The 11,356-nt window shown below is 68.1% G+C and overlaps 4 protein-coding genes across 6 annotated transcripts; 2 read left to right on the plus strand and 2 right to left on the minus strand.

Annotated features, from left to right (window-relative positions):
- The first annotated feature begins 1,393 nt into the window (after positions 1-1,393).
- On the plus strand, positions 1,394-3,269 carry BTBD18 (BTB domain containing 18). The gene is made up of 3 exons (XM_063331451.1): positions 1,394-1,512; positions 2,099-2,235; positions 2,355-3,269. Exons 2-3 carry the CDS (start codon positions 2,106-2,108, stop codon positions 3,176-3,178), a joined length of 954 nt encoding a protein of 317 aa, XP_063187521.1. The 5' UTR covers positions 1,394-1,512; positions 2,099-2,105; the 3' UTR covers positions 3,179-3,269.
- Positions 3,270-3,281: 12 nt separating this feature from the next.
- Positions 3,282-5,166, minus strand: SELENOH (selenoprotein H). 3 transcript variants are annotated; one of them, XM_063331455.1, is made up of 5 exons: positions 4,914-5,166; positions 4,348-4,494; positions 4,116-4,261; positions 3,929-4,042; positions 3,282-3,473 (listed from the first exon to the last, which is right to left on the minus strand). In XM_063331455.1, exons 2-4 carry the CDS (start codon positions 4,491-4,493, stop codon positions 3,942-3,944), a joined length of 393 nt encoding a protein of 130 aa, XP_063187525.1. In that variant the 5' UTR covers position 4,494; positions 4,914-5,166; the 3' UTR covers positions 3,282-3,473; positions 3,929-3,941. The 3 variants fall into 3 exon arrangements, with proteins under 3 accessions (XP_063187525.1, XP_063187524.1, XP_063187526.1); XM_063331454.1 differs by having other exon boundaries at positions 3,282-3,477; XM_063331456.1 differs by having other exon boundaries at positions 3,282-3,477; positions 4,348-4,522.
- A 139-nt stretch (positions 5,167-5,305) lies between these two features.
- TMX2 (thioredoxin related transmembrane protein 2) lies at positions 5,306-7,996 on the minus strand. The gene is made up of 8 exons (XM_063331452.1): positions 7,748-7,996; positions 7,066-7,126; positions 6,782-6,895; positions 6,343-6,419; positions 6,159-6,265; positions 6,006-6,071; positions 5,760-5,889; positions 5,306-5,661 (listed from the first exon to the last, which is right to left on the minus strand). The coding sequence occupies exons 1-8, from the start codon at positions 7,934-7,936 to the stop codon at positions 5,515-5,517; spliced, it is 891 nt and encodes a 296-aa protein (XP_063187522.1). The 5' UTR covers positions 7,937-7,996; the 3' UTR covers positions 5,306-5,514.
- Positions 7,946-10,083, plus strand: MED19 (mediator complex subunit 19). The gene is made up of 5 exons (XM_063331453.1): positions 7,946-8,375; positions 8,956-9,212; positions 9,299-9,395; positions 9,486-9,580; positions 9,737-10,083. Exons 1-5 carry the CDS (start codon positions 8,180-8,182, stop codon positions 9,803-9,805), a joined length of 714 nt encoding a protein of 237 aa, XP_063187523.1. The 5' UTR covers positions 7,946-8,179; the 3' UTR covers positions 9,806-10,083.
- The last annotated feature ends 1,273 nt before the right edge of the window (positions 10,084-11,356 follow it).

An 11,356-nucleotide genomic window follows, 5' to 3' on the forward strand; every position in this document is an offset into this window, starting at 1 on the left:
TTCCAAGTGACAGCTCTGACCACTGTAATTCCAAAAGATTGCAAGGGGAGGGGGAGGAAACATCTCTATTTTTCTTCTATTTTTAAGAGCATATGATAGCACTTTGATACAAAATTACGTGTTTTGCTGTATCCCTCAGTATTTACGGTTGGGCTGCAAGCCACCCGAGGTCAGTGGAAAGACTGCCACTAACCTCAGCGGCCGCTGGCCTGGGCCCATCATCAGGCACTTTCTTCCTTGGTTTGTGTCTTGCATGCAGCAAAAATGTAGAAAAAAAAAACCCCAACACCCTCACATGTCAAACCAGATGAAAATCCATCTGCAAAGCCACAGAAAATAGCAGGGGATGATACTGCATTTGAAAACTTTGTAGGTTTAAAATCTACGGCGTCATTTAGACTCCTATTCTTCTGCAGCTCTTGAAATTTCCACCCACTTTGGATGTTTGTAAGAACGGCTAATATCTCCGGGCAATCGGGCTGGGATTATTATAATTGTTGTTCGTGTGTGTGGAGTGACTGACGCAGATGTTTTTACAATGGATGCTTTATAAAATGACAAAATACTTTCAGACTAAGTAGGCAGCATCGTTTGCATGAAGGATGGCTTCCAAAATACCCACCATCAATCTTCCCCTTTCTGCCCGCTGTCTGTGTCACCCGCGCCTCCCAAGAGAGGCGTCAGCGAGCCACGAAAACACCATTTCTCACACACAAGGCCACAGTAGATTTTGAAAATCCAAAACAAGGCCCAGCACAGGGCTCTGTACTAATGAACTCCAGTGCCATCCTGCCAAGAAGCGCTGCTTGGCAGACAGCATGCTCCCCAGTTATTTTTGTGTGCTTCAGTGCCATAGGGACGGTGACCAGGAGTGGCACAGAGCTCGTTCCTCAGATTACGGCCTGTCCATGCCCTGTGGGAGCGGGGCAAAGGCCGGGGCAGGGCGGCCGTCCCCTCCTCACCTCCCTGCACCCCTGTGGGCACAGGGGCTCGGTCTTGCTGCCTGCCGCCTTCCACACTCCGAGGCCCAGGGGCTGTGTTGAGCAGAACCACGTAGGACACCACTTAGCGATAGAACACCAGCACTTGCCTTCAGACTCCTGCTGTCGGCATCACCGCCAGAGGAAGGCCAAGGGAAACGTCCAGGGTCACAGCGGGGAGGCCATGTCGGCGGAGGCCTGCAATGGGCACTCCCCCGACCCCGCGCCCGCCCCCGCAGCCCCGGCCCCCCCTCGCCACCGCCCTGTCATGGCGTCCGAGCCCCTCTCAGCCCGCGCCCCGCCCTCGCGTCCTTCCCGCCACAGCCGCTGCCGCGTCTCCATTGGCTGGCTGGTGCGATTGACCGGCAGGATGGGCCAATGGCGGGGCTGCCGCTGGGCGGGGCGAGGCGCGGGGACACGCGAGGCGGCGGGCGCGAGGCGTGCGCGTGGCGCGAGGAGTGAGCGCGGCCGCCCCGGTCCCGGTCCCGGTCCCGGTCCCGGTCCCGGTCCCGGTCCCGTCCCCCGGCGGCAGGTACGGGGCGGGCCCGGGACGGGGGCCGAGGGGCCGGGACGGGGGGCTGCGGCCGCGCCTCAGGCTGTAGGCAGGCGGAGGGGCCGACGGCCGGCTCCAAACCCGCCTGTTTTCCCCCCAAAATCGCCGTGGCCAGCGCCCTCTGGTGGCCGAGCGGAGCCCCGGGGAGAGGCGGGGCCGCTGCGAGGCCCGGTGGAGCTCGGCCTGGCCGCTGCACGGGCGACCGGGCCTGCACGGGGGGTTGCAGGGTCAGCGGATGGACACGCAGGCAGCCCAGGGGCGCGCACGGCTGTCACCGTGGCTGTGGCACGGCCATCATCATGGCATGTCTGTGACATGGATGTCTCACGGCTGTTGCACGGCTGTGGCTGTAGCATAGCTGTCCCATGGCTGCGTGAGCCATTGCACAGACACGCGAGGCTCTGTGCAGTGGCTGTGAGCCGTGGGGACCACCGCATGGCTTCAGGGGTGGTGCAAAACGTGCCTGCACCTGCGCTGGCCCCACTGTGTCCAAACCGTTCAGCCCGGTCTGAGACGGGGAGGCGGGTGCAGTCCCCGTGACCCCAGCGCCGTGCTGTCTCTGCAGGGTGCCCATGGGCTCTCCGCCAGCTGCCCCCAGGCTGCTTTACCGCAGCACCCGCCTGCTTCGCACTGCCTTCCAGCAGCTCCACCAGCAGCAGCAGCGAGACGACGTCTTCTGTGACGTGGTCCTGCAGGCTGAAGGTGAGCGGGCAGCATGGCTACGGAGGTGCTGGCGCCCTCAGGGTCCCTGCCACCCCCCAGGGGAAATCAGGGAGAGCAGGGGGGGCGGCAGGGTGGTGACAGGCGCTGTTGCATTGCAGGTGAGGCGGTGGTGGCCCACTGCTGCCTCCTCTCTGTCTGCAGCCCCTTCTTCATGGAGCAGCTGCGCCGGGAGCTGCCCCCCCAGGGTGGCAGGGTGGTGCTGGAGCTGGGGGGGCTGAAGATCGAGGCACTGCGCAAGCTGGTGCGGTTCCTCTACACGGCCGAGCTGGAGGCTACGCGCGAGGAGGTGCAGGAGGTGCTGGCAGCCGCCCGCCACCTCCGTGTCACTGAGCTGGAGTCACTGCAGCTGCGGGGGGGGCGCCTGGTGAGGCCAGGGCCCCAGCGGCAGCTCGATCGCTCCTGCCTGCAACCCTCCCGGCACAGCTCCCCCATGGGGGTGGGTGCCAAGGCTGAGCCCGGCAGTGCCAGCAGTGCCCCTGGGAGTGCTGGTGTCCCCCTGCAGGGGCGGCCGTGCTCTCCAGGGACCTTGGACCCCAGCCCTGGCCCCGTGGGGCGGGTGAAGCTGCGGAAGGTGGAGAGTGGGGGGTGCTGGGAGGTGGTGCGGGAGAGGCAGCCCCCCGCTGCCTTGGCCGTGGGTGACGTGGGGGCGGCAGAACTGCGGCCCCCACCAGACCTGGGTGCAGTGGGGCGGGTGGGCAGGCGCTGCCCACCCCAGCAGCCCCCCTGGAGGAAGCAGGGCCAGGTGCCCACCCCACCCCAGCAGGGCTGTGGGCAGGCGGTGCTGCTGGGGGAGCCCCTGCGTGACCCTGAGGAGGAGGAGGTGGACGTGGGGATGGAGGAACCATGCCTGCCCCCCGGCATCTGCTGTGTCTGGCCCTGTCCCTCCTCCGGGTCGGATGAGGAGGTGGATGTCCTTGCCTAGGGGGGCTGTGCCCTCCCCCCCCTACACTTGCAGTTCAGGCAGGGAGGCCCCCCCGGCGAAGGGGCTGCGTGGCACTGAAATAAAGTGTTGGAGCTGGCAGAGCTGCACCATGGGGCTGCCAAGCTTTATTGGGGAACAGCAGGGGGACAAGGAGGGGTGTGGGGGAACAAGGGGGGGCCAGTGGCGGCTGCCTGTGGCGGAGCTGCAGCATCGGAGACGGGACTGGGGCTGGCGGGTGCCCCCCACTTCGTCTCGCCTCTTCATGGACGCTCATGCCACAGATGCCGGTCCTGGTCTGGCTGGGGGTTGAGGGCAGTCAGGGTGGGGTCTGTGTCCCTGCCTCCATCCCATCCCTGTCCCATCCCTACCATCGTGTCCCCATCATCCCATCTCTGTCCATATCCCATCCCTGGCCTCGTCCTGTCCCTGTCTCATCCCTGTCTCCATCCCAGCCCTGTTCCCGACCTGTCCCATTCCCATCTTGTCCTGTCCCATCCCATCCCTGTCCCCATGCAGCCCCTGTCCCCATCCCATCCTCATCTCAGCTCTGTCCCGTCCTGTCCCTGTTGCAGTCCTGTCCCTATCCCCTCCTGTCCCCATCCTGACCTGTCCTATGCCTCTTCCTGTCCTGTCCCCATCCCATCCCTGGCCTCATCCCTATTCCTATCTTGTCCCCATTCCCATCTCAGCCCTGTCCCCATCCTGTCCTTGTTGCAGTCCCGTCCCCATCCCCTCCCTGTCCCTGCTCACCTGGCTGCTGTCTCTATGCCAAGCTGCTCTTCAGGGCCTCCACCACGGCCTCCGGCTGGGGGAACTTCAGCTTGCGGGGGGGCCCCTTCCTGATGCCACTCCAGAGCTCCACGGCTGGGGAGGAGACGGGGGACGGGTGAGGGGTGCCGGGGAGCCCCCCCGCCGCCCCCCCGGCCCCGGCACTCACTGCTGCCGTCCTCCTTCACCAGGGACACCTCGAAGCTGTTCCTGCGCGGCGGGCGGGGGTTGATGTCCACGGGGAGGTGGGCGGCGGCCCCGCGCAGGGCCTCGCTCAGCGCCGCCGCCGTGCGCCCGAACACCCGTCAGCTCTTGCTGGGGGGACACGGGGGGGTTAACAGCCGGAGCCCCCCGGAACCCCCCCGGGCACCGGGGCGGCGCTGGGCCGCGGGGCCGCTCACCAGTGCTCGATGACGACGCGGGGGCCAGCGACCCCCGGGCTGCTCTCGCCCGGGGCGTGCGCCCGCTTCGGCGGGGGCTCCGCCGGCTCCGCTGCCTCGGCCGCCGCCGGCCGCGGGGCGCCGCGCTTCCTCCGACGGGGAGCCATCCTGCGGGGAGCCGCGGGCGATGGGGATCCTGCGGGGGGGACCCCGGGGATCCGCTACCGGGGGCAGGGAGGGTCCCAACGGTAGTCCTGCTTTGGGAGGGGTACAGAAGGGGCCGGTCCCCAGGGCACGACCGCGGGGGCAGGCAATGGGGGGGGGGTGTTCCCGCTGGGATCCTGCCCTAGCGGGCGGGAAGGGGGTGCCGAGAACCCCGCTTTGGGGGAGCGGGCGGGAAGGGGGGGTCCCGGCGCTGGGGTCCCGGGGATGCTACCGCGGTGCAGGGGCGGGGGCCCCGGGGTCCTGCTTTGGGGGAGCGGGCGGGGAGGGGGGGAGTTCTGGGTGTCCCGCCGCGGGGAGAGGGAGGGACCGGGCCGGTGGGGTGGGGGTGCTGCGGGTCCCGGTGTAGCCGCACCACCTCCTACCTGCCGCGCCGCGCCGACCACGTGCCGCGATCGCAGGGCGCCGCGCTGGCCGCCGCCACTCGGGGGGGCGCACGGGGTGTGGTGTGTGTGTGTCGGTCGGGCTGAACGGCGCTCCGGCGCCCGCGGGCCAGGGCACCGAGCCGCCCCCCCACCTTTCCCCTCCCCGGGACCCGCTCGCCCTCTTCCCGGGTCGGCGGTGGCGGGCCGGGCCGGGCCGGGCCGCGGTACCGGACAGACCTCCCCCCCCCGGCAGCCGCGGTGGTTCCGCTCGCGCGCCAGCCGCTGCCTGGCCCCGCCCCGCCCCGCCCGCCAATCAGAGCGCGGCGTCCTCCCAAACTCCCTCCCCAGCGGCCCCGCCCCCCGGCGGGTCAGGGTCGGGGTCGGGGTCGGGGTCAGGGTCAGGGTCCGTTTATTGTCAGCGATGAGGATGAGCGTTACCCGCGGCGGGGCCGGGTCTGTCCTACGGCCCTACCGGGCCCCGCCCGCGCCGGGGCTCCCCACGGGGCCGGGGCTGGGCCGGGCCCCAGGCAGGGCGGGGCGGCCCCCAGGGACGGTGCCCGGGGCGGGGTGAGGTGCGATGGATGATGGCCTGGGGCAGCTTCTACTTGTCCTTCTTGGTCTCCCCGTCGGGGTGCCCGGCGGCGGCCTGCGCCCCAGGGGGCTCCTCGGGCCCCTCCTCCCGCGGCTTCGACTGCTTCTTGGCCTTCTGGTAGAGCTCGTTCAGGTTGAACTCACGGATCACGTTCTCCTGCGGACCAGAGGCAGTGTCAGCACCCCCGACCCCACCTTCCCAGGGCACCGGCTGGGTGCCGAGCCCCCTCCTGCCCCGGGGCGAGTCCCACCCACCTCGGAGAAAGTCCAGGACACAGCCCGTCCCTTCTTGTCAATCTGGGGCCGGCGCATGGTCTCTGTCCCGCCCTGGAAGAGGATGAGGGTGGGCAGCTGCTTGGTGAGGGGCGAGGTGCTGACCTTGTACCTGCAGCAGGAGGGGGAGAGGCCAATGGTGACCCCCGGCAGCTGGAGGGGGTGCGGGAGCTCCCGGGGGCTCTGCCCTGGGACAGGCCCTGCTGCCCAGGCTGTCTTCCCCCAGACCTGGTGCTGACATCCGTGTACCGGCCGACGTCCACCTTCCCGAAGTGCAGCCCTGGACAGTTGTACCTGGGGAGGACGAGGACACACGGCTGTGTCACAGGTGACTGCAGGGCCGGGACCACCTCACCGAGGCCCCCGGCGGGCACCACTCACTTGAGAGAGAGGTCGGCAAAGATGGGGGCAAAGGACTGGCACTCGCTGGACCAGTTGGCAAAGAACTCGACGATCCAGGTCACCCGTTTGTCCCGGTCCAGCTCCTCCTGCCGCAGGGGTGTGGGGCTCAGCGGGGGATGGCAGGCAGAGACCCCTGGCACCCCCCTGGGGAGGGGATACTCACATCGATGGTCTTGTCGCTGAAATACTTGATGTACTCGGGGCCCATGTAGAGGGGGGGCTTGCAGGTCATCAGGAACACTGCAACGACAGTGCCCCTGAGGCTTCCGTGCCTCCACAGCGCCCAGGATGGGTCTGGGATCAGGCCCCTCCTGCCCCAGAGCCGTCTGGGGGCAACCAAGGCAGAGCGAGCCCTGCGGCAGGCAGACTTGCCCCTCAAGGCGCTTCCTGAGCCCCACCTGGCCCACTGCCGCCCCCTGAGCCCATAGAGAGTCCTTACACTCGCAGCCGCCTCCAGCAGCGAATTGCACAGGTCAGCCCCACGGCAGAAGGGGGCTCAGGCCCTTCCAGCCAGGTGGGGTAGAGGACAGGCCAAGCTGCACCAAGGGGGCAGCACTGCCGCCCCCAGTGCTGCAGTTTTCCCCCACCCCGGCAGGCCTCACCTATGCAGAGTGTGAGATAGAGCAGGCCCATGCGGATGTCGAGGCGGAAGAAGAGGATGGCGTTTGCCACTTTGCTGAACATGAAGATGTTCCCAATGTGCTGCTCCACGGTGACTGGAGAAGGGAGAGAGGAATAGAAGATGAGGCCAGATCCCCTGAGAAGACGAGAGGGAATCCTGAGGGTAGGCCAGATGTGGTCCTCAGATCCCAACCCATCCAGCTCCTTGGGGGAGGAACCACAAGCAGCCCCCTGTGCCCACCCCACAGCACAGGCCCCAACTCACTGGAGCGTCGGTTCTTCATCATCACGATGGCGCTGAGGAACATGAGGATCTCCACTTCCCGCTGGGACAGGAGAGATGGTGTGAGCAGGAGGCACCCCCGGCACCATGCAGCCACCCAGTGCTGCCGAGATGCAGTGCTGGCCGGAGCCGTACTGCCCTCCCGCAGTCAGGCTGCTCCTGGCCCAGCCTGGCACGGGGACGAGCGGCCGTGCCAGGCCCTGCTGGCCCCAGGTGCCTGCCAGTTCCCTGCCTCCTCCTGGAGCCTTTCCCTCCTGCATTCTGCGGCGGACACAGCAAGGAGGAGGGGTTGCCCCTGCAATGACGGGCACAGCCCCCCATCCTCGCCGGTGCCTGGGGAGCCCCTCATCATTGGGACGGCACCGGCAGAGCAACGCCAGCAGCTACCGGGCTTCCCCCTCCCTCAGCAGGGCCGGAGGCACAGGAGCAGAGGTGGGCAGGGCCCAGGGGCGCAGGGACTGGGGGGGACACGGCAGGCCCGGCGGGCTGCAGGGGCGGGAGGGGAGCCAGGCCCGGAAGAGGGAGAAAGCCGGGGGGGTGCGGGGTCTGCCGGGGGGCGCGGGGGTGGTTCGGGTCGCGCGAGGCCGGGCCCGGGCCGCGACAGGGGATGCGGGGCCGGGGGTGCGGGGCCGCGCCGGGGCAGCGCCAGGCCGAGCCGCCTCACCCAGTCGAAGTCGCAGGGGTTGCCGTCCTCCCGCTGCGAGGGCAGCCCCTGGCAGAGCGGCGGGACCTTGCGGACGAGCAGGAAGGCGGTGGCCAGCAGGGCGGAGAGCGGGTAGTAGGGCCGCGCCAGCCAGCGGCACAGCCCCGGCACCGAGTACAACAGCGCCAGCAGCGGTGCCAACACCGCCATCTTCCCTCCGCGCGCGGCCGCTCCTCCACAGGGGGCGGGACTCCTCCCCCACTGACCAATAGCGAGCGGCGCCGTCAAGGGCGTCCCACACCGCTGCGGACCAATGCAGGGGGGAGGAGAGAAGCCGCCAATCAGAGGCCGGGCCAGAGTCTCCCTTAGCAACGGTGGCAGCGGGCGGGGCCTGGGCGGGGCCGGACCAATCGCAGCGGGGCGGGGCGGCCCCGCGCGGGGCAGGCCGGGAAGATGGAGAACTTCTCGGCGCTGTTCGGCGGGGCCGAGCCGCCGCCTGCCGCCGCCGCCGCCGCCCTGGGCTTCGGGCCCGCCAAGGCTCCGGGCGCGGGAGCCGCGCCGCCCCCCGCCGCCGCCGCGCCGCCGCCGGGCGAGGATGCGGCCCGCAAGGCCACCGCCGGCCCCTTCTACCTGCTGAGGGAGCTGCCAGGTGCGGGGCGGGGCTGCGGGGTGGGGGGCGGGCGCCGCGCTCGGCCAATCGGAGCGGCGGAGCGGCGGCGCGGTTGTAACTGGCGGTGCGGCGGGCCAATGAGGGGAGAGGGTGGTGGGCGGGGAGGCGCGGACTGACAGCGCGTCTGGCCAATGAGCGTGCGGGGGGGACGGGGCCAGGCAGCTCGCGGTCGAGGGGGGAAATGGGGCCTTGGGGGGACCGGGCCGGGGGTCCCGGTGCTCGGGGAGGGGAAGAGGATCGAGACGGAGGGGGACCGCCGGGGCGGGGAGCGGGGCCGGGGGGGCAGGGGCTCGGGATTGGGGGATGGTCCCGGTGCCCGTTGTGAGGAGGGGGATCGAGACCGGGGGGTTGCCGGGGGAGTCGCGGGGCGGGGGGTCCCGGTGCCCGGGGTGGGGAAGGGGATCGAGACCACGGGGTCGCCGGGGAGGGGTCCCTGATGCGGAGTCGGGGTCCCGGGGCGGGTGTGGGGGGATCCCGCCCATCCCATCCCATCCCATCCCATCCCATCCCATCCCATCCCTTCCCTTCCCTTCCCACCCCGCGGCGGCGGCTGGCGCAGGCACCATGGAGCTGACGGGCAGCACCAACCTGATCACGCACTACAACCTGGAGCACGCCTACAACAAGTTCTGCGGCAAGAAGGTGAAGGAGAAGCTCAGCAACTTCCTCCCCGACCTGCCCGGCATGATCGACCTGCCCGGCTCCCACGACAACAGCAGCCTGCGCTCCCTCATCGAGAAGCCCCCCATCTGCGGCAGCTCCTTCACCCCCCTCACCGGCACCATGCTGACGGGCTTCCGCCTCCACGCCGGCCCGGTGAGCCTGGGGCCGGGAGCCGGGGGCGGCCGCTCGGGATGGGAGGCGCCCGGCCCGGCCTGACCAGCCCCATCTCCCCTCCCCAGCTGCCCGAGCAGTGCCGCCTGATGCACATCCAGCCACCCAAGAAGAAGAACAAGCACAAGCACAAGCAGAGCCGCACCCAGGATCCTGTCCCCCCAGGTAAGGAGCTGCGCCTCGCTGCCGCAGCCGCCCCCTCCCCCGCCCAGCCCCGGGGGCTGCCCAGCTCCCCCAGTGCTCTTGTTTCTTCAGAAACCCCCTCGGACTCCGACCACAAGAAGAAAAAGAAGAAAAAAGAGGAGGATCCAGAACGGAAGAGGAAGAAGAAAGAGAAGAAGAAAAAGAAGGTGGGTGGGGAGAGCCGGGGTCTGACTCCCAGCCCGTGCCCACCCCGGGGGGCGTCTGGCAGTGAGTTTGGCCCAGGGCAGGGCCCCACTCCCCGGGGAAGCTGCTGTGGAGCTGCGGTCTCACAGGATACGTGTCTGTCTGTCCTTCCTCTGCAGAACCGGCACAGCCCGGAGCACCCGGGGGTGGGCAGCTCCCAGGCCAGCAGCAGCAGCAGCTTGCGGTGAGGCCGCGCCGGCGCCACCCCGGGGATCCCCCTGCCACCGGGAGCGGCCCCGACTGACTGGGGAGGGACTCACCCCTCCTGCAGCGCTTAGCAGGGGGGCTCGGGCTGGCCTGTCCTCCCCCCCGGCAGAGAGGACACCCCTGCAGTGCCCCGGGACCAGGGGACACAGACTGTGCTGGCACTGGAGCTGCTGACCTTGGCGTTTTATACCAAAACAACCCGGTGCATCGGGGCCTCTCTTTTTTAGTCACCTTTTAATTAAAGTCTCTGCTCTGAGGAGGGGCTGGTGGCTGCTGGAACCCTCGGCCATCACGGCGAGGTGAGGAGCTGAGACCGGGGAAGCCCATTGGGCGCGTGGGGTCAGCGCTGCCCCGACACACTGCGCTGTGGGAGGGAGGGTCGTGGCTGAGCTCCTGCCTCTGCTCCTGCCCGACCAGGGGGCGGTGGAGGGGGCAGAGCCCTGGGCCGGGGGCTCCTGCCTTGGCTGGGGCTGCTGGTCTGGGCTGAGGGGCTCTGCCCCCCCCAGCCCCTCACGTCCCAGGCCTGCCCAGGACGGGAGTCACCCCAGAGTGGCACCGTGTCCCCATGCGGCGGTGGCTGCTGGCAGAGCACCCGGGGCTGCCATCGGCACCAGGAGCTCCAGAAGCAGCCATGGCGAGGGCCGCCTCTGGTCCCAGCCTCTCAGGCAGGAGCCTGGGCCTCCTCAGCTCCTGGGGCACCTTCCCGGAGCCACTTTGCTTGTGCCCTGAAAAAACTTACCTTCTGCGGGAGCGGGGTTTGCCCAAAAGCAGCCTGAGCCTCCCCAAAAGGGGGCTGGGCTGGGCTCTCCTCAGCCCCCCCTTTCCTCTGCCCCTGGAGCGGAGGGAGCACGGGCTGAGACCCTGAAGGGCAGGAGCCCTGTGGGGGCTCCTCCATCCCTGGACGCTAAACAAAGCACACACATGCCTGCTGGGGTGGCTCATTAAATATCCTTTTATTCCTCATTTTTTTTAAATGGCTAATAGTAATAAAAAAAACAATGGTGTGGCTCTGCGGAGGCCACGGGAGAGATATTGCCGTAGAGAAAGAGTCAAGTAGTGCCTGAAGTTTTGCAGGGCCATTTGCCCAGGCAGGGGCGGGGGACGGGGAGCACTGGGCTCCTTGGCTGCAATTTTTTTTTTTTTTTGGCATGTGATGAGAAAATATTGCTTTACGGGGAACGTGCCCCGCTGGCCTTCCTCTTCCCCAAATGGAAATAAAAACAACCGTGTGACAGCAAGAAAACCCCATCAGACCCATTTAAAAAAAAAAAAAAAAAAAAAAGGCAACAAAACCAACAACCCCCCCTCCCCAACCAACACAAACCCTGGGGAAACATAAAAATAGCAAAAAAAAAACCACAGGTGGGGAAGGGCCGGAGCCCGCGAGTGTTTCTCGGTGCCGTCCAGCGCCCACGGGTGGCAGCTGGCACCGGGGTCTGGGGAGGGGGCTGCCCTCAGCCCCCCGGGAGGGAGCCGGGGCTGGAGGCTCCACAGGAACTGGGGTGGGGGAGCAGCACCTTGGCCTTCGCTGG

Source organism: Chroicocephalus ridibundus, chromosome 4 (assembly GCF_963924245.1).
Source record: "Chroicocephalus ridibundus chromosome 4, bChrRid1.1, whole genome shotgun sequence".
NCBI lineage: Eukaryota > Metazoa > Chordata > Aves > Charadriiformes > Laridae > Chroicocephalus > Chroicocephalus ridibundus.

What these genes read in the sequence shown, in the direction of transcription:
- BTBD18 (XM_063331451.1), top strand. Translation starts at nt 2,106, where the DNA reads ATGGGCTCTCCGCCAGCTGCCCCCAGGCTGCTTTACCGCAGCACCCGC. An exon ending in CGTGGTCCTGCAGGCTGAAG is followed by an intron (nt 2,236 to 2,354) that starts GTGAGCGGGCAG and finishes GTTGCATTGCAG; the next exon opens with GTGAGGCGGTGGTGGCCCAC.
- TMX2 (XM_063331452.1), bottom strand. Translation starts at nt 7,936, where the DNA reads ATGGCGGTGTTGGCACCGCTGCTGGCGCTGTTGTACTCGGTGCCGGGG. An exon ending in CTATCTCACACTCTGCATAG is followed by an intron (nt 6,420 to 6,781) that starts GTGAGGCCTGCC and finishes CTGTCGTTGCAG; the next exon opens with TGTTCCTGATGACCTGCAAG. An exon ending in TTTGCCGACCTCTCTCTCAA is followed by an intron (nt 6,072 to 6,158) that starts GTGAGTGGTGCC and finishes CGTCCTCCCCAG; the next exon opens with GTACAACTGTCCAGGGCTGC.
- MED19 (XM_063331453.1), top strand. Translation starts at nt 8,180, where the DNA reads ATGGAGAACTTCTCGGCGCTGTTCGGCGGGGCCGAGCCGCCGCCTGCC. An exon ending in CCTGCTGAGGGAGCTGCCAG is followed by an intron (nt 8,376 to 8,955) that starts GTGCGGGGCGGG and finishes CGGCTGGCGCAG; the next exon opens with GCACCATGGAGCTGACGGGC. An exon ending in AAGAGAAGAAGAAAAAGAAG is followed by an intron (nt 9,581 to 9,736) that starts GTGGGTGGGGAG and finishes CTTCCTCTGCAG; the next exon opens with AACCGGCACAGCCCGGAGCA.